Source organism: Opisthocomus hoazin, chromosome 20, assembly GCF_030867145.1.
Source record: "Opisthocomus hoazin isolate bOpiHoa1 chromosome 20, bOpiHoa1.hap1, whole genome shotgun sequence".
NCBI lineage: Eukaryota > Metazoa > Chordata > Aves > Opisthocomiformes > Opisthocomidae > Opisthocomus > Opisthocomus hoazin.
In genome coordinates this window covers 8,933,571-8,958,636 of record NC_134433.1, presented here as the reverse complement: position 1 = coordinate 8,958,636, position 25,066 = coordinate 8,933,571, and the positions used below count along the sequence as shown (strand labels likewise).

The window sequence follows — 25,066 nt, the reverse complement described above, 5'->3', positions numbered from 1 at the left end:
ACCCACGCCATCCTGCCAAGGGGACGTGGCTGCTGGATGCACACAGCCTTGGGAAGGACCATCCCATCGGTGCTCCCCTCCCAGGCCCCACCTGCCACACACAAGGGGGACATTAACCACAAAACCCCACTCATTTCCATGCAAATGTACCTGCCTGCATCCCTCCCAAGGTTAAAAATCAACACCGAGCTGGCCAAAGCAGAGCACTTCATTGAAGCTGCTTTGGCAAACTGACAAAGTGGTTCTACGCAGTGCTTTTACGTGGAGAGGATTTGGCTCTTAAAGCAGAGGTCAGCTGCTCACTGGAACAACTTCCCTGGGCTCCAAGATGCTCTGCACTTTCTGTGCTGACAGACCCAATTCAAGGAATAGATCAATACTCTTCATAATGAAATGAAACAATGTAAGGTATTACAGAGCCCTCAGGACAAAGTCTGATTCTGCAGCGCCTTGTTAAATTCGGTTTTATTAGACCCATCCTTCACTTCAGTGGAAAGGTAACAGTATTTCAGGCCTATTTGCATCTGATTAACAATCCCATGGCAAAGATCGCACAGCACATTAGAAATACCTGTTTACTAAACCTCACAGCCACCTCATGAATGAAGCAGGTCTGACAAGTGAAGGCACTTGTACTACATTTTCATCACAACTTGTGTCAAAAAGCTTGGCCGCGCACATCCAAAGTTGGACTTTGTCAAACCCTAGAGCCCTGCGGTGCTCAGAAACAAGGGAAATTATGCCTAAAAATCTAGACTTTGGGCATGGAGCAGAGGCACCCAAGAAAAGTCTGCTGATGCTATGTGGTGGAGAGCTAGAACCTCAAAGGAGGATTCAGAGCACTCGGCATGTGAGCAACAGTCAGGAAAGGACCATCTTCCTCTGCCCCTCTCAATTTCAGACAAAGCCTCCGTCAGCCTTTCATAGAATCATAGAATCATTAAGGTTGGAAAAGACCTCTAAGATCACCAGGTGCAACTGTCACCCCACCACCATCATGCCTGCTAAACCATGTCCTGAAGTGCCACATCTACACGTTTGTTGAACACCTCCAGGGATGAGGACTCCACCACCTCCCTGGGCAGCCTGTCCCAACACCTGACCACTCTTTCAGTAAAGAAATTTTTCCTCATATCCAATCTAAACCTCCCCTGACGCAACTTGAGGCCGTTGTCTCTTGTCCTACCGCCAGTTACTTGGGAGAAGAGACCAACACCCGCCTCACTACGACCTCCTTTCAGGTAGGTGTAGAGAGCGATACGGTCTCCTCTCAGCCTCCTCTTCTTCAAACTAAACAGCCCCAGTTCCCTCAGCTGCTCCTCATAAGACTTGCTCTCCAGACCCTTCACCAGCTTCGTTGCCCTTCTCTGGACACTGCCAGCAGCAACTGGGATGCACCTGTACTTGGGTGTTCAAATTTGAGCCTGCACGATACATAGCTACCCAAAACAAAAGGTCTCCCTGAAAATCTGGTGCTTTTTTTGTTTCATCATTATGTACTTTAACCCATTTGGTATTAGCTGCATTGATAAAACAGTTTGAGTGTTCAGGTAAAGAACAGAGGAATCCAGAGTTTCTCAGAGCAACGAGGATGTGGAGTGTGCCGTGCTGGGGCTGCCCACTTCTCCTGCTTTCACACCTTCCCAGCAGGGGCTGAAAAAAGCACCCAACACCTGCCCACGACCTTGCAGCTGGTCTTTATAGCAGGCCTTGTCCCAGGATGAACTCTCTGAAAGCCTCTCCAGTAGCACATCTGGATTACTGACACCCTTTCAACAATTTCAGGCAGTCTGCACCCACTTCTCCTGTCACTTCATCAGCACCACAAACATGGTTTCTCACCTTGTCCCTAGACAACAAGACAGCGTGTCTGTAATGCCAAGAGGCTGGCATAGCTGCCTGGTAGTACTCTGCCATCCAGACATCTCTGAGCCTGAAAATACTCTGAGTGTTGACTATCCAGGGAATGACCAGTTAGTTTGTACTTCCAGGTCATAAACCAGAATAGTTTGGGTTGGAAGGGACCTTTAAAGGTCATCTAGTCCATCCCCCCTGCAACAAGCATCTTCAACTGGATCAAGTTGCTCAGAACCCCATCCAACCTGACCTTGAATATTTCCAGGGATGGGCCATCTACAACTTCTCTGGGCAACCTCAGCCAGTGTTTCACCACCCTCAAAATAAAAAAAAATTTCTATATATCTAGTCTGAATCTACCCTCTTTTAGTTTGAAACCATTACCCCTTGTCCTATTGCTACAAGCCCTATTAAAAAGTCTGTCCCCATCTTTCTTGTAGGCCCCCTTTAAGTGCTGAAAGGCTGCAAGAAGGTCTCCCCAGAGTCTTCTCTTCTGCAGGCTGAACAGCCCCAGCTCTCTCAGCATTTCCTCACAGCAGAGGTGTTCCAGCCCCCTGATCATTGCTACGGCCTCCTCTGGCCCCTCTCCAATAGGTCTATGTCTTCCCTGCACTGAGGGCTCCAGAGTTGGATGCAGGACTCGGGTGTGGCCTCAACAGAGGGGCAGAATCCCCTCCCCTGACCTGCTGTTCACTTTTCTTTTGATGCAGCCCAGGATGTGGTTGGCTTTCTGGCCTGCAAGCACACATTGCCGGCTCATGTCCAGCTTTTCACTCACCAGTACCCCTAAGTCGTTCTCAGCAGGGCTGCTCTCGATCTCTTCATCCCCCAGCCTGTACTGATATCAACTGTCTCTGCATAATTGGAACCTGGATATTCAGCTCAGATGTGGATGACTTTGCTGTTGACATGCTCATTTAGGACACTGCTTTGGCACATGCTGAACATCGTCTCTGTGAAAAGCCAGCAGGTGATATGGGAATGGTAGTAAAAGAAAGCATAGGCTTACATGCCCCTGAACTGGGGTCAGTGTCCCTGCAGAGCTAAGCTTGCGACAGTCAGAGACAAACAACTTCAATAACTACAAAATGAAATTCTTACTGTACTGCTTGGCTGTACCCAGGCCGCTCGGGATGGTGTGGAGCAGGGCCGAGGTCCTGGAGCATCATGGCTGTAGACTGTGCTATGGCTTAGAGATCCTGCAACATTCGTATCTTGAAGCAGCATTCAGGCAGGAGTGAATCCTCAGGGGCTGTGCTACTGTACATGGGGCTGGAGAAAGAGGCAGATTTTGGGGAGGATCTCTGCTGCTGGGCCAGCTGGCTCCTGTCTGTGCCTGCAGCACACAGCCCTGCCTGGGCTCTCCACAGGTCTCCTCCCGCTCTGCCTCCCTGCTCCATCACTGCTCATTAGCAAAGCCCTGCTGAGCACAGTTTCTTTCTGTTCAGTCCCTTGGCTGCCTTTGGTGGGACAAGCTAGCTTTTCTCGCAACATGTAACTCATTTCACAAGTGCTCCTCATTTCTAGATACTGCAGGCTATTCAGAGACTAAATAGGCTTTCATTTTCATTCAGAAGCAAAAGCCTGGGAACTGTCTGCCTAGATTAACAGCCAGTGAAGACCAAGAGGGAGCAGAGGCAGAAGTGCTAGAAAAAAGGTGCTTTTCACTGCAGTCCCTTCCAGAAACCTTAGAGCTCCAGCAGGTTAATACCAACTTGCTAAAAGCTGATTTCAAAATCATACGTATAAAACTTTGCAATGCACTGATAGACCCTGCTACTTACTGAGGCCAATGCTTAATTATAGTTGATTAAAAACAGAATCCCATTCCCATTCAAGGGCAAAAGCAATCTATATGGTGCTACTGCAGAGTCTGCTTAGTATTACTCTCACATCACCCGTGTAGCAAAGAAATGATTTAACACCCTACCAAGAAAGCTGCTGCACCACCACCCAGAGCTCAAAACAGAAGTCTGCTCTTTGTAGTGAGCCTCTGTACTGGTCCACAATGTTCCACTGAGAAAGAGCCCGAGCCCCACTAGAGCTGTGCAAGGCAACACCTTCCTTCCCGTGCTCAGCTCATCGCTGGGCTTTCATACAGCAGCTGTGGCAAGGATCCCAGCTCTGATTTTCTCAGCTCTGTTCACTATTTTGGCACTCTCTCGCTGCATCCACCAAACCTCTGCCACTTGAATATGTTGCTTAAGGCCAGGTTTTACAAAGAGGGTTCCCTACACCCAAAGTGTTGAGCAGTGCTGGAAGAGTTCAGCTTCCATTTGTGCTCCATCTTCAGCACCCAGCTGACCACTGCCCGCCTGGCAGAAGGGATAAGGTATGGGGCACTGCTGGTAGGAAGCAGCAGGGAAGAGGAAGGAGAGGTAGCCTTACTACCTCTTGTGTAGAAGGCTGCCCTTCTACACCTGTCCTCCAACCCACATGAGCACACCGTGTATCACCAGTCACAGAGGACACGCAGAGATTCCTGCCATGGCTACACACATGCCGACGTTCAAGGGATCACTGGGAAAGCGGGGAGCAGGGTATGTGCAGCAAGTACTGCCGAAACAACCTGCGCAGTCTGTGCTGTGGGATGCACCTAACCCCAAGCACAATCACTGACGTAACTGCATCAAACAAGAACAAAAATCAAAGTGCCTGATCTTTCTTAAGGGGCTCTAACACATCTCACTGATCTGCTCCACCAGCTAATTACTCTCACTCTTGTACAAAGTCCTCATCGATCAGTATCAGCAACACTTGCAGCTATATGAAAGGTTTCTTGGTTTTTTTTCTTTTTTTATCATCTAAATAGAGCTCTGCAAGTGATAAAACACAAGCCAGCCCCTCTTTTCCTGGTGGTGTCATTTATAACACTCGGCACCTTGCAGCTGTAGTTGCAGTTGAGAGCCCTCACCTCAATGTGCTGTTTTGAGGGGCTCTGAACTTGCACAAGCAAGAGGCAGGAGCAGAGAAGGAGCAGGTCCCCAGTACCCACACAGGCACAGAGGCACACATAGAACAAGTAGCTCACTGGGAATCACAGTAAAGCACGCAGCAGCTCCATCACAGACTCTTGTCCGCCAACATGAGGTCTGAGGGACTCGCCTCTGCAAGAGCCAAATCAGACCAAACACATCTACACCACTGATGCTTCAGTGTACCCACTCCGGGCTTAACATTGCAGTAGATATTCTTCAGAAGAGACAAGCCTGTCCTGACTCAGCTGTTGATTTATTCCCTTAAATTTCCTTTTAAGATAATGGAAATTTACTCACATATTGATGATCAAGTAGATTAAGTCTTGTCTCCGAAAAGCCAGCTTTGATCTGCACGTCAGGCACTTCATTACTGCTCAGGCTTAGCAGGGCTCCAGAGCACCGCAGGCAATCCTACAGGTGCCCTGCAGAGAACTGCTGCTGGAAAGGTAACTTCCCAACGGCTTTAGCTGCGTGTCACGACCCTTCCCTCAACTCAACAGCTCAGAGAAGACAAGCACTCCTCTGCAGAGAGCACCAGAATTGCCATGCTTAGTTTCCCTAGACACAATCTCAGGAGGGAAATTGTGCATTTTCTACAAAGAATGCAGGAAATAATGTTTTTCCTTCCTTTCAGCCACACTGACAGCAACTGCTTCAGCTTCTTGTGAGCTGGATAAAATACAAAGCTTGCAGCTAAACAGCAGAAGGGACTCACTGTGCTTCATCTTGCCTGTGCAAGTCAGCAGGGTTTTCCCCTGGGTCAAGCCTGCATGCGTGTTCTGCGCTAAGTGGCTGCTCCTGGGTAGTGTCACAGCCAGGCTACCTGCGTGGACAGACCTCTTGTTTGCTTATTCTTATTCCTTACTTAGGCTCTTTCTAAACAAAGCTACTTGTGTCCCAATCCTAAAACCAAACTGGGATACCTGCCCAGCATATTCCTCATGTCTTCTGATGGAATACACCTCTCACGTAAAACAGCAGAATACCTGTCTTTGTCCAGCAAACTTGTACGCTTTGTCAGGGGGATGGGTATGTCAGCTCCTGGAGTAAGTATTTTCAGCCACATTTACTGTAGAAGACAAATCTGAAATACTGTTGTGCCCCCAGTTAACAAGGCTTGGGGGGCTCCAGGCCTGCCAGCTTTTTCTAGCGGATGGTCAAAGGAGTGGAAGGACACTTGGCACAGACAAGAACTCTGCAGTCTTGAAAACCAACCTGTGAAGATGTGACGGAGGTCTATAAACCAGGGTGGCACAGAGAGGGCATAATTGTTCCCAAGTTACTGCTGGCATCAGCTGAAACCTGCAGGATCAGACTCCACTCCGAATGGGAACTGCTCTCCACAGTGGGTAAATAGGAGACATCAGACATTGAAGATTTACACAAGTTTAAAAAGGGACTGGACAAATGAATGCAACAATATCAGAGGCCATTAAATACAAAGACACAATCTTTGGTCGAGGAAATGCCTGGGCCACCGATCTCCGGGTGCTGGAAGGCATGCTGCAGGGTGCACGGCTGGGGGCCCACCTGGGCGGCACGGCTGGAGGGTCCCAGCTGCCAGGCACCCTGGGCTGACCCACAGCTGCCTGGCTCTGCGGGGAAGCACCATACTCATCTCCCGGCTTTCAGGGTTGGCTCCTGTCACAGCTGCAAACTCCTGCGACTACTCGCTATCCTCCAGCACATCTATTTCTGCTACCATCAGGTAAGCAACGTTTACCTTACTAGAAGGGAGACTGAAGCTTAAATAACCCCAGATAAGCACTACTAGAGGGAAGTTACAAGTGGAAAGGGAGGTAATTGCACACATCCCCAATTCACAGAGACGCTTAAGCACACACTTTACTTAATGACACAAATAATCCAGCAAAACTTTTCCATCCAAAGCACTTAAGCACATTCTGAAATTACCACTCCAGTAGTACTTACAACACACAGATGACAGCCTGCCTCCCAAGTTCTCGAGGGGGTGTGTGCAATGCCCTCAGTACTGGGGAAATCTTGCAAGCGGGAGCAAAAGCATTTTCCTTCGTAGAGCCTATTTCACCAGGACGGAACTAAAGTTTGCATGTGCTTAAATCACTCCTGGCATAGTCCACACAACAGAGCTCAGGTCTAAGACAGGCATACGAAAACAGAACAGGTGAAGCACTAATATTACCACACTTCAGCTCAAAATATTTCCCCAGCAGTTCGGGGGCCAGAGGAAGGGATACTCTACCACAGCCAGATCTCCCTGGCTCTCAGACCTTGAACTTGCCTCTGTTTCTTCATTGCTCAGTGAATGAGGCTGAGACCATGCACGTATCAAAGTGCACTTCCCAGTATTAAATGTACTAAACCCAGAGACCCAGTCAAAAGCAGTCGACAAAGTGAGGCGGTACTGTACCACTGCGTGGCTGGAGGAGCTCTCAGCTCTCTCCAGGACATCTGGCCCTGCCTCCCACCATGCCGAACCCAGGCTTCCCACCTGGCATGGGATGTTCCTGCTCTCGTCACACTGACCACTGCCTCCCCTCAAAGGCTTCTCCCCAGAGCCAGCCCTCCTGCAGGAGGCCTCCACCCGGGGCAAGCATCACAAATAACCAGTGGAGTCCAGTCCCCACAGACAGACAGTGGCTGTGGATTACGTGCCACCACCAGTGATTTAGAAGGTCAGCCCATGTCTCCCAGCAGCTGGGCTCCCGCGGGCCCTTCCCACTCACCACATACTGTTTGCACCGAGGGCAGCGCACTGGCCTGGATGAACACCTTGCAGGCTCCCACAGGAATCCAGTTTGCAACTTCTAATTTAATAAAACCCAACCAGCAATGATGTGTTTGCTGCTGTGATGACTGCGAGTTTCAAGCAGCTGCATGGTTATTGAGTCTCCCAAATTACATAACAATTATGCATGCTTACATTAAAATTACCTTGCAATCTCTAGATTGCCTGGCAACACTTTTCCTTCAGCATGCACAAACGGTGCGCTTCTCCTCTGTAATTACATAATAATTGCCATGCATTTACACAGCAGTTCTGAGAGAACACCATTTTTAACTTTCATTTGCTAATAAATGGTTACTCAATAGCCCAAAATAAAGCATCCTATTGTTCCTGTTGCTGGGAGTGATTGGGCATCCTATAATTTATTGCCCAGTTTCACTCTCTCTGCTTAGGACTACCCACACTTTACTTTTTTTTTTTTTGGTATCTTCTAAACTCAAAGTTTCCTCTGAGCAGGAACTGTTACGTCCGCAGCATCCAGCACAGCAGAGCTTGGATGTCCCAGCTGAGGTATACAAGTTCTGCTATAATATGAATGCTAATGAGAATATAAAATGCTGCAGTCTTCACCCTTCAAACTCTACTGAAAAACAGTCTTGAGCTTCCCATTCATATATACATTTCCACTGACTTTCCCGGGTGACCTGACTGATTTTGGGAGCACCTGGAAGCTTCTGGACTGTCAAAGACTTGCAAATATTGATTTTCTTCCCACCCTCTGGTTTTAGACAAAAAACGAGGTGGTGTTGCATTTCAACATGGAGACAGACCAGGGCACTGCAACCCACCTTCCTCTGCCTTGGCAAGGTCTGTCACACTCAGACTTCTCTGCAAGTGGCTGAAACCAGGTGAGGCTGTAACAAAAGCCTTACAGAAGTGAGGGGCTTGCTCTGGCTCTGAGGAGCGGCTGAGCTTGCAGGAGCCACCAGAGACTGGTGAAATAAAGGCAGATGCAGCTCAAAGCACTGCGGCAGCATGAAATCTTACTTCCGAGTTTGACACAGCTACATGTTGGCTTTTTGAAAGCACACTTGAAACAAGTCCCTCTGGCTTGTGAAAGAAGTAGGTATTTATTTCCTAAGGTTGAAACAGCTAGAAAAATCTCACCTTGGAATAAACAGGGAGGGTGACACGGCTCTGTCTTGCACATGTCTTACAAGTTTTGCACTGCTCATTGACTGGTGATGATGATCACTCGCTCAGGTGTCCTCGTCCCTCCCTCTGCTGGCTGCCCCACCTTCAGATTTTCCACCAAAACTGTGCATTTACACTGCCAGAGTAAGCCAGGTTTATAAAAGGTTGCCATGCCTGAGAGACAGCAAGCTAACCTAGATCAGTCTCAGAACACGCACAGCGCAACTACCTTGGAGCCCATTTAGCTCTGACACTTGCTATCTCCCCTAACACTGAATTTCAGTTTAATTACATGCTACGTGAAAGAGTAACTCCTTCTGGTTCAAAACAGCTACCTGATTATTTTTTTTGCTATCCCTTAGTTCTTTTTAGAGACAGAGAAGATTCATTCCCTGTTCATCACTTCCCTGACTCTTAGGATGTTATAAGCCTCTGTCATATCACCCCTTCCCATGATAATTTTCAACTGTTCAGAGCTTTGATCTTATCTCTGTACACAAGATGTTCCAGGACCATCCTGATCACTGTTCTCAGGCCTTTTTCAGTTCTAGAGAGCTGTTTCTAAGACAAGCTGAGCCAAGATGCACAAAATATTCAAGATACTCCTCGCCTGTACCTAATAGCTCTTACAGATCCAAATAACTGTACAATAACATTTTCTGTTTTCTTCTCTATTTCATTCCCAATAATTCCCCAAATCTTGTTAGCTTTGTGAATGTCACTAAGTAATGGGCTGGCATTTTCAAGGTAACTATCCAGAATGAAGCCTGAGTGAGAACAGCTAATTTAGAGCCCATCACGATGTACGTATTGCTAGTGTTGTTTCTCCTCCTCATGCATTACCCTGCAGTCAGCAACATGAATTTTTATCTGTCATTTTATCATGCCATCACTTGCTATCATGGCATCTTCCTGCCAGTCTTCGCAGTCAGTTCTAACAACGACTACCCTAAATAACGAGATATCATCACCAATCTCTTATTTAATCACTTTTATTGTACACAACTCTTTTTCTGGTCATTTAGGAATATATCAAACAACCCAGGCCACATTATGGATTCCTGTTTAACTGCACTAGTGACTTTTCTCCATTGTGAAAGCTGTATTCCTACTTTATTCATTGTCTAGTTATTAACCCACAAGAGGCCATCCAACCAAGAGACTTATGAGCTACCACTAACGGATCTAATCAAAAGATGTTTGGCAATTGAAACACAATGTAGTAACAGGATCATCGTATCTACATGTTTGTTGTATTCTGTGGAAAAGTAATAGATCTGTGAGGCATGAATTGCCTCTGCGAAAGCTGCATTGACTCTTCCTCCTCATATTCAGCCTTCCAACCATGGTCACTTCTTCAGTGCATCAGTGTGCAGAGAAAGCAGTCAATGATGTGATCACTAAACTCTGTGGAAAGCTGTCTCAAGGAGAACAGCAGAATCAAACAGGCACAGAGACAAATGCAGCTCACCAGCAGTTTGACACCCAGCTGGTACAGAAGCAGTAACTGCAGGCCAGCCGACCCACGGGTACGTCTCACGTATGAGACCATGCTACATGGGTCCCTGGCAGCACCCTACACGTGAACTGCTCCACAGTGCAAGCAGCAGAGATGAGGATAAAGGCAGGCACCTAAGGTGAGTGAGCAGCAGGGGTTCCAAGCTGTGCCATCTGACTTGGTGATGATGCTGGCTGGGGTTCAGGAGGAGTATAATATAGACGCAGGGCGGGAGTAATGCCAGCTATCAAAGCACCAGGCTCTCAGACCGACATCCCCTGCACAGTATGGATGTGTCCTGCACTCATGAATGCCCAGCTCTACTGTGCTTGCTAATTTCAGAGGTCTGTCTTACAGAAAAGAAAGCAACCACCAATTTCACGGGTATCCTCCCACTGCTGGCACAGGTCAGAAGAGAAGCCCAGCCATGAAGCCTCATCTCCCCCAGAGATCAAGAGGTTACATGGACATGCCAACTCTGCTAAGAGTCCACGAGGGGAAACACCAGCCAGCCCTTGCTGCTCCTCGGGGCCCACACTCACAAGATGCCAGCCAGCCCTTGCTGCTCCTCGGGGCCCACACTCACAAGATGCCAGCACACAGACCACTCTACCTTGTGCCTTCAATTCAGGGACCCCTCTTCTCCCACCCCTGCCAGGTTCATGCCAGCATGGACACATCAACTAAAACAGGGCAAGAAAAATCCCTGCTGTCATTTACAGAGCTACCATGGCCTCATTGTACTCTACAGCACACGCACTTTGCAAAGAATCTGGCTTCAGCCACATTGGCAGAAGACTTACTAAAAAGAAGCAACAATAGTCAAATAGGCTACAAACAGGAACCCTGCTGCTGGAGTCTCCGGATGGAGCCTGGGAACACGCTCCAGTCCCCACCTCCCTGAGAGGGCACGGCAGCGCTGGGGTCTCATTACCCCACAGCCCTGAGTGACGAGGAGTCCCTCAGACTGATGTTGTGGAGGGAGCGAACAAGGACAGACACCCACCCTGTGCCACTCACCAGCTCTCTCCATAGCCAGTGCTTGCCTTGCTCAGCTAGAGACAGGAATTTGTTCCAGCTGAAGCTAACTGGGTTGGTCTGCATCACTGCAAGCACCCATTTTCTGGCTCTGCTATTGCCTTCAAAGACACTCTCCAAAACGAGATAAAAGGAAGGAAAAAGGAAGCCACTGTTTTCTTAATGTCCTTCCTAATGAACGCCTGCTCCTGGCATCTGTGATACTGCCTGGGTAAATCTGAGCTGAGTGGGGCCACCACCAACTGCAAACCCCATCGCATGCAATTAGAGGGGACCTTGCTCGCTCAACTGACAGCCCACCAGAGTCGGGAGGCTTCTCCCCAGCTGAGCTGGAGGCCGATGCATGCACTCTGCAAAGCTGCCGTCAGTGCTGGTGGTACTCACAGTACTCAATGCCCAAGACGATGTCTCGGAAGTAGAGCCGAGCCTGCTCCTCGCTGAAGGGCTGGTCACTTGGTACCTCCATGACAGGCCTGTTCAGAAGAAGAGTAACTAAGTACTTTGCAGAATGGCAGTAATGCTCGTTGCTGGAGGAGTTTTGTGTTCTCCATCACCATGTCCCCAGCATTGAGGGCCAGGGTTCCAAGAGGTGACACAGGACAGAGGTGCAGTCATCCTTTCTGGACATGGTGACACCTAAGTTAGTGAGCTTGGCTAGCAGTGATGGGTGGCTTTGCACAGTCCCTGTGAGACTGAGCCAGCGTGAGCCACAAGCCTTCACCAACAGGAGGATTAACTGCTGTTGCCTGCACAAAATAGGGCGAACACTTCATTCACCAAGAGTCCTAACAGGAAAAGTGTAGTGAAAGAACAAAGCTGTATCTGGCCTTTGGTTTCTTGCTGAAGCTGCTCGTGGCTGCGAGCACCAGCATCGCCAGGCGGTACCAGGCAGCAGTGGGGACAGTGTGCCCGGTGCTGCGCGCTGGATGCCATGCCCGCTGGGGCTCAGTCCTGAAGCAACATCAGCGTGCAGCTAGTCTAAACCAAGGCAGAATCTAGACACGAAACACTAACTCAAAGGTTAAGTGGGAATACTTCTAGTGCATTGTGCTAGACTGCTTTGAAAACTTACTTAGCTGTTCAGGGTTCAGCCACCACCAGAACTCAGCCATTCAGCCCTAGACAGCCAAGGTTACCTGGTCAGCTTTTCCTCTCCTTTCCTTTGTATGCCGCCACTGCTGAGAGATGCACAGTATCCTCTAAAAGCCCCTCTTCTGCCTGTGCCTGCTGAAAGCTGAGGGCAAAGAGGCTGTAAGAGCTAGTCAGCGTCTTCTGTTCCCCAGCGGATGAGTGGCAGGAGCTAAGGACTTCACTGCACTGGGGGCTAATCCTGCTTGTGCTCAGCAGCTTGACCTCGCATTTGGACGTACACCCACTGTCGCAGGCTGGATTTAAGTGAGTGCTCCTGACACACTGTCCTTGCAAGCCAAACCCTGGCCAAGAACAGCCCATCACCAAACCGGGCTCTGCTCCTATTCCCCTCAGCCCCCAGCAGCAAATCCTTTCTGCAGCATTTCTCTCTTCTGCCTTGCTGCCCATTTGATCAACAACCTTCATCTCCCATTTGCATTTTTCTGCCACCACCCTCCCCTCCTCTCTTCATGCACACTTTTCTGCTGCTGAAACCAGGGAGAAATCATGCGAGCAGCAGGACTGGCAGAGCCACTAATGGAGTCTAATTGCTTTCTGCTAGAGGCAGACAGGCTGCTCTTGGCCGAGCTGCACGTTTCCTGGCCCTGGCCACAGCTGATTACAGGAGCTTTTTTCTCCCCCTCTTCTACAGGACAGTCATCAGCCTGGTCACCAGGGAGACTGGGGAACTTCTCATCAGCAATCCACTGGAGCTGGCAGCCTGCAAGAGGCTTGTTCATGGGGCTAGAGAGAAATAAGTCCTTTAGGAATCTCCCCCACTCGGCTCTCTCAACCTTGCTGTGACTCTGCAGAGCTGCAGAACAGCACAGGTATAGCAAAAAGCAGCGAGAAGACTCTCACCACCTTATCACTTCTCCTGCTATGGAAAAATGCAGCAACAAAACAGCCTCCCACAACATGTTAGTGCTAGGGGAAAAATAATGCAGCGGGTGGCAAGTAAATGTTGATGCAACCCCACGCCCCTTGTGCCAGAGGAAGCCACGATGTGACTGTTACCCCAGCAGAGTATTGCTATTAAAACCTTCTCTTCCAGGCACCTGATGAGGAATTGGCATCAAATTTGTTTTCTGGATCAAAGCCTGACACCAGGACATGCCCTCCCACTCCATTTCTATCCACCACATCATTCCAGGCTGTAACAGCACAAAGGCAACTACAGCTGGATTTTGCCTCCTCTGCGCTTGCCTGCAGACAGTGGGTTACCCCACTGCACATATCAAACCTCCATCTCACCTAGAAATCTAATGATCAACACCAAAAATATCCACACAAGGGATCCCAGGAGGACTACTTACCCTTTCCTCAGGAGGTCAAACACTGTAAGAAAATGAAATCAAACTATGAATGAATCAGAAGAGAGGACTGGGCTTATTCATTTTTTAGTATCTACAAAAACACATCCATTCCCATACCTGCAACATCAATTTATCTCCACTCACCTCTCTTCCCTCACCTGTGACAAGGACACCAGATGATGCAGAGTGAAAATATTCACCTCTTCAGCAAAGACAAATATCCCCACCTCCTGCCAGCTCCATGCCAGGGAGACAGTGGGTGCTAATATACCAACCACATTTCTGCTGCTCCTGGTGTCAGTCCTCACCAATTTGAGCCCTGTCTTATTCAGTACCTTCAGGGAGGGTGTTTGGTGTGATATTTATGCTAAATTGCTGATACCGGACAAGATGCTGTAAGAACACAGAGCTCCATTTCTGCTGTGTCAATCAGCAGCACAGCTACATGGCTGTCAGAGGTAAATGCTCCCTGGCAGGAGCAGTCAGAAAGGATTTGTTGGCATGAGTTGACGTTTGTAGAGCACATGAGTTTTTGTGTCTGATTAAGGCATAAAATTGGGAATTGCCCCAGCGTGGGTTAGTGTCAATGTGGTTTTTCTGATCCTACCTTTGACCTGTTCTGTAAACAAAAAGATCTGCCTTTATCCTCTAAGAGCTCTTTTCTCATGAATTACTAAGGGATTTCTTGCACCTTCCAAGAAATCCGAGCGGATCACCCTCCCCAAAGTACAAGGCAGCCCTGCTTACAGCTGCAACGTTAGACCAGCTGAAGGTACAAACACAACAAGCCAGCCTGCATCGGCTCATCTTGCTCTCCAGGTTAGAGAAGCTGCAGCTTGTGGCATCATTTCGTTAATCAATTATCTTGTGCCACTGCAAGCTGCTCAGTTTCTGTCAGCACCCTCCATCCCCTGCTTCCTTCCCAGTGAGCACATAGCAGAGACCACTCACAGCAGTACTTAATGCCAGCAATAATTAGCAACAAGCAAACTCCACTTTCTCTAGTTTTGCTGTGCAGTGGTGGACATTTTCAGAAAGAGAAAGGTGCAGTTACCAGCTGGATCAGCAGCAGGAGGGAGGAAAGCCACTTGCAGAAGGCTCAAACCTGGGCAGCACTGAGCACCCACAGATTCCTCTTGCTACCAAGGGAACTGCAGGCAGGAGCTTGATTTTCCTGTGTTGCTCTGCTTAACCACTCATGGCATCCCAGGCAGAGCAGAGCGGAGCAAAGAGGTGATGGGGCATGGACAACACAGATATAGCCACCGCTCGCTGTCCAGGGACCAGAGCAACCTTCCCGGGACTCCCAATAGGACCAAGAGATTTCCCACTTGTCCTGCTGCTATTGCTGCCATTTCTGGGACTGTTACCTTGCTCCACAGGGAAAGCTTGGCTTTTCTTTTCTGCAGTTTTCTGAGCTTCCTCATGCATTTATTTTCATTCAGCAAAAAGCTTGCTCCCTCATCTCTCTCCTTCTCTCCATCCCCAGGAGTTCAGGCCTTTGAACAATGGCCTCAGCTGCCCTCCCCCCTACATGTGCATCTGCCTTGGCTGCCACGATTTCGATGCTGCCAGAGGGCCACAGGGGCTTCAACCAAAAGGGAAAAGTGGCCTTTCAAAGGCAAATAGCTTATTCACTAGGCGGAGCCCCCTTTCACACACAGCTTCAAAAGCGTCCCATAATTATTTCATGAGAAGCTGCCTTTGAGCCTGTCTCATCAGGAAATGTTATGGGGAAACAGAGATGTAACGGGGTCAGACATGCCCTTCCTCTGGCCCATGTCAGAGGGCACCTCACTGCCTCCCAGGCCTGTCCCTCCAGGTTTTGCCCAAACTGGGGTTAGGCTGTGGCTGCCACTTCCAAGGCTTGGGGGAAGAGGAAGACAGAATGGGTGGAAATTCCCCACACTCCGCATAAATCTACGGTCAGCTATGGCCTCCCATCTGTGCAGCCCATGGAAGGGTCCGGGCTGAGAGGCCAAAGGCAGGAGTGCTGCTGTCTTAGGAGGTCCCAAGGCTCAGCAGGGTGGTCAGTGTCTCTGCAGGGTTAACAGGGAACACCCCAAGACAAGACTGCTTTCCAGAGTCACCACCACTATCAGGAGGAGTCTGGAGGGACCATCCTTTTACCAGGAGGATGAAAAACCATCCTGCACCTTTCCCTTCTCTCCTGGCTTTAGGAACTGACATATACACAGGGCAGAGCTGCTGCCACATCTTTTTAGTGTCCCCATGGTAAGGAGATGGGTGCAGCTGCGTTAATACACAAGGCTGCCTTACCCTACTGCAAGGGGCCCTTCCATCTCACCTGCCTTCGCAGGCTTTTAACTTTCTGGAAAAATATCAGCCTGCTGAAGCTGGTACAACTTTCCTCCCGCTACTGACCCTGAGCCCCGGTACGTGTTACTTGCATCACTAGGTCTAAGCCCAGAGAGTCCTGTTAGATTGTAATGACTCACATACCCATGTACAAGTTGTCCTCTGCAGGATCATCAAGGACCTGCAATTGATAACAGAAAGATAAGCGGAAAGGGGAAAAAGAAAAACAGCAGAAAAAAAGAGATTTTTAATCAAATAACATTTTACTGCGCCCTGTACATTGTGCTGAGCTGCAGAGCATTGAGAACGACTTAGGCTAATATTCAGAGATTATTGCAGAGAATCCTGCTTTGAAGGACACAGATTTTTCCTGTCTCCAGAAAAATCTGGGCTTCTGCCTGTATTTGGAGAAACAGCCTACCAATACAGGCACCACTTGCCCTAACCTGACCTCAGCCAACACTGAAAATGGCACTGAAGCCTTGCACTTGTGCACCTTCCCAGGCTTGACTACACATAAGTTTCACTGGTCAAAGGTTGCTGCTATTTCTACCAGCACAGCCAGCCGCCTTCTCTTAGGCACCAGCCCAAAGCCCAGGATAAGTATGTCAGTTTGCCAGACGTAATTGGTATGATCTTGCTTGGAATCATCAGCCTAAATTTCTGAACAACTATTTTAAACCAATTTTGGCTGAAGTAGGAGCAGTTGAAGAAAGGTCTTCTTGTTGCAATACAAATCAGACTTCTCTGAGTGTAACTTGGGGTGGAGAAGCAGCTCACCTCTATCAGTTTAACGATGTTGACATGGTCCAGTTTCTTTAAGATGGCTATTTCCTGATAGATTCTGTCCAGTGGTGCCATGGGTTTTGGCTGCTCTCCGGAGGATGATTTTGACCCTCTGGGAGGAGGCCGACCTGCAAGTGTGATAACGCAGCAAAGAACAACTCATTTTTCAGCAGCACCTGGCATGCAGGAGTGAGCAGACACTGGCGCCCCTGCAGATACCTCCAGCTATTCTGGAAGATGTCATCACCTTGTTACCATCCCAAAGCATTAGTCTCCACCTGGAACTGAGATTTCCAAGCCCCATTCAGACCAGTTCCTCCCAGCTTCCCAGCCAGCCTGGTCTGTTTGCCAGGTCCTGTGACCCTGCCACTGGAACCAGGTGCCATTTGAGGGGGTAGAAGAGCCCCTGCCTAACTTCCAGCACTTAATTAGGCTTTACAGATGGTGAACATGGAAGAGTCAGCACTTCAAAGACACTCAGAAAATCAAAGCCAGGAACCTAATTACTGAGTGCATTGAATTTCCCTGTGGTTGTGCCTGCCCTTTCATTGCCCACTGCATTTTAACCAGCCCCCAACTACTTGGGCAGCTTTCAAATGAGGCCAAGTTCCATGGTCCTTGCAGATAACGTTTCTACAGAGAGATTTGCCTGGCTGAGGACAACAGGCAGACCTTTACATGCGAGATACCCACGTGGAAATCCATACTGCTTCAAGAGCTTCTTTTTTGAGAGGACTTTCATAGCCTGAAGGAAGAAGAAAAAGCAGTGTTAAAACTGAACAAGAGCCAAAGTGCTCATTGCTGTGACCTGACAGCATGCTGGGCATCAGGGACTGCCTCAGGTTTGTTCCTCATCCTAGAGTAGTGGTCTCCTGGTTAGTGGTGGCCACAATAGACATGCTGACCCAGGCTTTCCTAGAGGCACTGCTAATTATTTGTTTCATTCATCTTTTCCCCATAAAAAAAATAAACAGTTTTGATTTATTTTAAACTGGACAAAGAAAAACGAGACCAATTTCTGCATTCGGGGCAGGAGCTTAAGAGAGGACGTGGGCTCCTCTAGTTGATCTTTCTGTACTTGCTGTTTTGGATGATGCTATGGCCATGCTGCAAGTCAGAGCCACTTCCAGGCTGCTCCACCTTTACTTTGCCAGAAGGTCTAGGAAGGAAAAGAGCTGGAGTGTCACGGCCATACCGCTAGTACCCTTTCAACCTACATCACAGACCTGGAACAGGGTGAGGACACAGCCTTCCGACAGCTCTGCACTGCCTGGGGAAGCCTTTTGCATTCTCAGAAACTACTTTTGCTGCACAAACCTCCTCCATGCTGCCAGAGCAATACAAAGCACCTGCAGCGTGATCCAGCACCATGCCCAAGACCACGAGTGAGACACTTCACAGGCATCCTTCCCTGCAGCATCAGAAACAGCGGAGCCAGGTCTGCGCAGGAGCACAGTGAAGGCACAGGGCGGGAAGTGAGTTTTTGCCAACGGCTTCCCTCCCTTCTCGTACCCGGTCATATGCTGCACCGTTACAATCCCAGGCAGCTGAGGTGTGGGAGGAGGTCAGGGTAATTTTTTTCTGCCATCCAATTGGCATTAGCATAGTGGCAAAAGGCAATCTGAATTTAATAAACAGTCTCTGCGTCTCCATCTGCTCTGTACGTTAATAACCTTTTTGAGGGCCACTCAAACAGCCCTGAGTGCTCAGCAGATAAATATTTCATGAGAAACCAGCTCACGGTATAATTTGCTTAGGAAAACAGCCTATGCACGCAGGACCTGGATGGTCACTCAATCCTTCCCCTAAAATAGGTAGTTACTCCTATTAATTAAGATCCAAATCTGTAATTCACACTGGAGTGACCCCTGCAAAATATAATTAACCAAGGACTGCTGCAGGACACAGTCAAATGCCTAAGAATTTTGCATTAATACCACAGAGGCAGGGGCTCTGCACGCTACCTATTTTTAACAAGTACACCAGTAACAGGTCACCAAAACCATTTCAGTGAGCTCCTTCCTGAGCTGTTTTTCCTGGCAGTGATGCCACGGCACACCTCAGGACCCCCACCTCCCATCAGTGCTCCTGCTGCAGCCAGGTTCACAGCTGAAAGGATTGTTATTTTTGGTACTGATCCAGTGAAATCCTCTGGATTTGCACCCATGTAATTGAGAAGAGACACTGTGTAGTTCTCAACTCTGCCTGACAGCTCCTGAGTCAACTGTTGGAAACAACAATGTTGAGAGACAGACTCAGAATTGCTTATCTTCTACTTAGCACAGTGCTGTCTCCAATACAGACAGCCAAATGATTCATGGTTTGCTGAAAGAGGATCCAAGATGTGCGCAACCCCCTCTAAGGACGGCCAGGACCAAGTCTGGAGGACTTCCTACACTCCCTACTTTTATCTCTCCATAATGAAAATTTATGGGAAAAAAATAAAAGGAATTGGTACACTTATTTCTCTTTCAACTATCGCCAGCCCGCAAGGAGGTGGCTTCCCTTGCTCCAATCCTACCTTGAGTCCTCCCTGCCTTCTGGCAAGGAGCTTTAGAAAAAGAAGAAATAGAAGATGCAATTTGCTGCTGAAAGCTCCCAAGTTGCATCAATGCTTGGGGAACCCAGCCCGAGGAACTGAACCATCACCACCAGCCACACCTGCATCAGGCTAGGCCTTCCCAGGGCAGGCTCTGGGGAGAGGCTGGAGGGAGCAGTCTTGGAGAAGAGCAATAGCAAAGACAAGAATTGCTCTCAGGGACAGAAATGGAAGGAACAAGAGCTATTGCTGTCACCCAAACTCCTTGAAGGATACTATGAGGGGTGATGGGGAGATGAGTGGGGGTTACTGTATCGTAGGTGAGCTGACCGTAAAACACCTCTGTTGCTGTGGAAGAAGCCCCAGGACATGCTTATACCAACTTCAAAGCACCGGTATCTGCTACTACACAAGCAGGGCTGGATCAGAAGAGAGGACTTGTCCCGCTGTGCTTTCAAATGCAAACGGGGGATGAAGAGCAAACTTCAGCATGCAGCGGGCCAGAGCCACTTAAATTATCACAAGGGCAGAGAAGAGAACACATGGCAGTGAAGCCCCACATTAATTACAGCACGAGCTGGCAGGACAAGGCTTCCTCGCTGAACTGAAGCTGCACATAACAGGAGCAACACGGGGATGCTTCAGCAAACCTCTCCTTCCGGGCTCACATGCATGAAAGAGCCAAAGACATTTGTACTCACAGGCAGAGCTAATTACCCAGATAATGTCTTTCTGATAAAGAACCAGCTCAGAGCCAAGCCGAGGGATTTTCCCTTTGCACTGGCAAGCATTGCTTCAGCTTCCTCAGGAAAAGAGGGAGCCTGGAGGAGGTTTCCTCCACACATGCCCCTGCACCCACCTTCCTTCCGACTATTCACACATGGACACGGGTCATGATATTTTCCTCAGAGGCAGCGGGGACCGTGTGCTTTCCTTTGATGTACGTTTATTATCTAAGTTTACTGCACTATTCCTAGCAACCTTGCAGCTGGAAGCCACAGGGAAGCCACTTTGTGAGGATGCCTGAGGGAAAGGGGATCCCAGGTTTATGAAGAAGAGGGATGCCTGGAGCAGCTTTCACAACAGCGAGACCTTGAGCCTGCATCCTGCTGCTGGTAATGACAACAGCAAAATGGCCATTATTTGGGGGAGGGAAAGGTGATAAAATGAATTGAGCCAAGGGAACCTATCACCTGTCCCTTGTGATGCTCTCGCAGCATGTAGGATATCATTTGATTTGATAACAGAGAGACTTGTGCTGCAAGGGCAGAAGACCTATGCACAGTCCCTACATGCAGGTTTCAGCGGAGCTGGATGTTGCTCAAAGGTCACTACTACCCACCTAAATCCTCTGCTAGTGCATGACAGTGCCCTGTGGCAGCGCTGAGCAGACCAGAAAGCTTTTCCAGCCCTTCCTCACCCGTCCTGTCTGAACAATGACATCCCTCAGAGAAAGTGGCCAAGAAGGAATCTCTGCAAGGAGAGATGAGCACTACACACCAAGAGAAAAGCCTAAACCAGACAGGCTTAGCTGCCATGCCCCTAAAATCCTGCTCCTGCATTTGTCACCTTTTGTTCGAGACACCATTTGTCATGTCAGCAGCAGAACTACATCGGCAGGCTGCGCCCCATCCATGCCGTGATGCCCTGGGCTGGTAGCACCGAAGCTGGGATGCCTTCCCGGAGCAGCCACGCTCGCCTGCCTCTAGCCATCTCCCAGAGGCTCCTGCTCTTACCCTGGGTGACCCAGCTCCTCTCAATCCCGCTGCTGAGCAGGACAGGGTGTGTTAAAGTAAACCAGAGATCATTTCCCTGGTCCTCACCGCACTGGAGCACAGCTGGCACTGGTTCAGTAGCTGTTATGTGAGCAAGAGGATGAGTAACATGGGAGCCGTGCCTTCCCTTCCTGCCTGGATGGGAACCAAAGTGGATTCTCCAGGGGCTAGAAAGTTCAAGGCTTGCTGCTGGCCACTTTCTCCTCAGCAGCAGCACTTTGTTGAGCTGTCTCTTTTCATAAACTCGGAAGGAATTTCTCCTCATCATTGAGAGTTAGTAGAAAACAGCCCTCCATGCAAAGGTTGTTAGGTACAAACAGAGGCAGAGAGCACAATCACACAAATCTTGTTTCTTAGGAAACCAGATTAAAAAAGAATAAAAAGAGAAAAGAGAAACCCACTGACAACATACAATGCTATTGCTTTGTCCAGAAGTAGCGTAACAAATGTCCATCATAACCACTTTTCCTTGCAAGCTGATTTAGAGATTGAAAATAAGAAGGAGACATGACCCAAGGCATCACAGAATCAAATTCCATGAGCACAATGACTCCAGACTAGATCTCTGCCTGGACACATTTGCCTTTGCTTTTTATCTGCTGCTTTTTCACAGAGCTTGGCTGCTGTTCTTTTTCTCCCCTAGTCACTGTCAAAGCATCTCCAGCAAACTGAGACACTGAAACCTTTCCAGCTGTGAAGGGTTCCTTGGCAGAGCCCCGTGAATGCTGCTGTAGCAGCTTCACGTGTCCCAGCACCAGCAGGGACCGAGCGCAGTGGCAGGGGCCTCTGCTCTGGGAGCCAGCTCTGCATCCCAACAGAGTCTGCTCCGTGGAAGCAGCAGCAGGTCACATAGTTGGTGCTGAAAGTTCAGTTTCCTCGGTCTAATATGTTCCCTGCATCTGCTGATGTAAGCCAGCACACAGCCTTCCACAGCACTGCGGTTGTTCACAGCAAAGAAGGATAAAGCTCTTGGAAGCACTTGCTCATCTTTCATGGAAGGTAAAAAAACCACAAAGTAAATACAACTCATCTACATTTTTCCCAAATGTGGTGATCAGCTTTTTTTCGAGAGTTTTTCCTAATTCTAAGCCAGATCCAAAACTCATTAAAGCAACAGAAATCTTCCCTTTTGCTTTGACAGGAGCTAGATACAGCTCCTGGTACCTATGAACTCTGTCTTTACAAAGAGAGCTAGCAAAGGGCCCCATGCCTCAGCAAGAATACAGAGTCACACACTGAATTGTATTCCAAAATCAAATTTTTTTGCTTTCTTTAAAGTTTTGCTCCTTTTTATTGCAGCACACTAGCTTAAAGAAAACAAAGCAGGCAGCAATACCCTGGCCTCATGCTGAAACATTGCACATGTGAATCGGTTATTGCAGGCTGCTCACCAAGGGCTGATTTGCTACAATTATCTGTTACTGCTTTTTACTACTAAGAGAAAAACAACACTCCGGAGCTAAATCTGAGGAAAAATAAACACACAGAAAAGGCCCTCCCCAACTGTCAGAAGTTCAATTGCTTCTACTAACTGCTGGTAACAGGCAGTTGCATTAGGTATCCCTGGGGGTCAGGGTGCATTGCTGCAACGTGGCCTCGGGTGGGAGCGATAAGCAGAGCAGCACAGAAGCCATCTCGGAGCTGGGACAGCACGTGGGTCAGACGCACCAGGAGGTGTGGGGAGCTAAGAAACTATTAGCCAGTTATGCATCTTGCTGGTATTTTTCTGAAGCTCTAAAAGGTCTGCCAGCTGCTGTGCTTTTTTAGCATCTTGGAAAAGTGTCTCCATCGTGGCTTGCCTTCCTGGAAAACAAGAGCACGCGCACCTGGAAGGATTAGGGGTGACAGCCTGTCTGCTTGTGACTGCAGCTGGGGAAGGGGGAAAGCTCCCACTGCCCCAGCCAAAACGGTAGTGAGCACATGAAACAGACTTCAGCATCACAGCCTTTCGGCAGCAGTGCAGCCATCTGCCCTTTCCTCTCCCATATGCTGACATTCACTGCGATAAAATGCAGGCGAAAACTGTGATGCTCTTGATCTGGTCGCACTTCTCCGTCCACTGTAGCACTCCACACACCTCCCAGGATCAGTTTCACAGCCCCGGAGTTGCTGCCAAGATGCGGTTCAGACCTTGCCTCAGCCCCCACAACAGGAGGATCAGAGTGAACCAAAGAGCGTGTCCTGCAACGCTGGCAGCAATAAGGGGGTCTGCGCACCCCATCCCTCTTCAGGGAGCGAGGCTGAAACAGAAGTGCCCAGGCATTGGAGCCACCCTCGGGCTGCAGCAGCTTTAAAGTGTTGGCTTAGATTAGAAAAAGAAATGGAGATTAAGAGGGGATTAACAACACGCACCAGGCTAACCTGGACACAGGCTTTCACTTTTGGCTTTGATTTGACCAGTTAAATCTACATCCACAGCGTTAATCTACAGCCAAAACATGGACCAGAGCACCATTGGCAATGCTAACCTAAACCCACCTCTCCTCTGCCAAGCTGTGACAACTGCCCTGCCTGCCCTGGGCAGCCTGCAGTGCAGCGCCAGGTTTCCCAGCACAAAAGGATAGTGCCAAAACAAAGCTTACAATTTTCGAAGGAAAAATATTTTCAGTTGTAAATAAATGCGATGTGATGTGTTGCTCACTTTGCGCCGCTGGTCCTGGCGCTGCCTATGCTGGTGGCACAGAGATCAGGGAAGGCACATTGCTCTCTGCAGAACAAAATCGCCCTGCTGCAGGGCACAGGAGGGAAGACTCAGAGGGCAGCGGAGAAAGGCAGCCATCGGAAAAAGCAACTGCGCCGGTGCAGTGGGTGAGTCAGCTTGGAAAGCACAGGGGATGGAAAGAACTGCGGTTCCTTTGCTTGGCCAGTTCCAGGGCACCTTGTCCAGATTTTTGTCTCATCTCTTCCATTCTTCATTTCAAGACACTTCTCCTGCAATTTCAAGCATGATGGAAGCGCGGAAGGGCTAACAAAGACTAACAGGCACGCAACTCCCACCTGGTGCCTCCAACCTGGTATGTCACCTATAAATCCAACAGTAGGGGAGTAGCAGGGAATGAGCACGCTTTACACCTCCAAGGCATATTCTTATTCCCATTTGTGCCAAGGCCAACAGCTCTGTGCACTGGGACAGGCAGCAGCACATGAGAATGGCCGGGTGCTCTGATGGGCCCATTTTCCCCGATGTGAGGACACTCCATCGTGGCAGCAAAAGCAAGACTCCTCTCACCAAACATGGTATGGAGCAGCAGCTGAAGTGCAGGGCCAGACTGGCACGGCTGCATCGAGCACAGCTGGGTTCAGGTTCAACAGCACTATAACCACCCAGCTCTGCTCGGCAGGTATCTGCCCTGGCATCCACCAGAAACTGCTCAAAACTGTTTCCACAAGCCTTCAGGCACAGCCACACACAGCAAGGCGGTTTTCCTTTCGCCAGCTGCCCAGCTCCTGCTTTCAGCATGAGCAAAACTTGCCATAGAGCAAGCCCAGGGACATGAGCACATCTCCACAAGTAGATTTTGCAGGAATCCCAGCTGGGACAGTTAGGATTTGCCTGCCTCTGACAGGGGAGGGACAGACAAGGAGCCTTCAGCATAAGCTGCCTTTTTGAATCTGAAATCCTCCAACTCTGGCTTCAGCTCAGCAAAGGATTTAAAAGCCCAGACTCATCTTCTGCTGCACATCCTACACCTCACGACCTGACAGCAATGTCCCGTTCAGTGTACAGCGAGGCATCCTGCAAGGGGGTAGGGATGCAAGGGAGCCAGGCCCTGCTCAGCTGGGCCATGCTGTCCAGCATCCTTCTGATCAACGCCCCCATTGCCTTACAAAACACGCCTGCTCATTCCAGGCCAGTCTTCCAATGCACAGCAGGTGCTGAATGCCACCACCCACACGCCTCTAATTTCAGGTGACCTGCTTCATA

At 49.1% G+C, this 25,066-nt stretch overlaps 1 protein-coding gene across 2 annotated transcripts in view; it reads right to left on the bottom strand.

Annotated features, from left to right (window-relative positions):
• Positions 1-25,066, bottom strand: part of CAMKK1 (calcium/calmodulin dependent protein kinase kinase 1) — a 110,387-nt gene that overhangs the window by 29,525 nt on the left and 55,796 nt on the right. For both annotated transcript variants that reach the window (XM_075440064.1, XM_075440063.1), the window contains 5 exons: positions 17,521-17,572; positions 16,822-16,955; positions 16,186-16,222; positions 13,723-13,744; positions 11,660-11,748 (listed from right to left, as the gene is read on the bottom strand). In XM_075440064.1, coding sequence (XP_075296179.1) covers positions 11,660-11,748; positions 13,723-13,744; positions 16,186-16,222; positions 16,822-16,955; positions 17,521-17,572 — 334 coding nt within the window. The remainder of the gene's footprint in view (positions 1-11,659; positions 11,749-13,722; positions 13,745-16,185; positions 16,223-16,821; positions 16,956-17,520; positions 17,573-25,066) is intronic.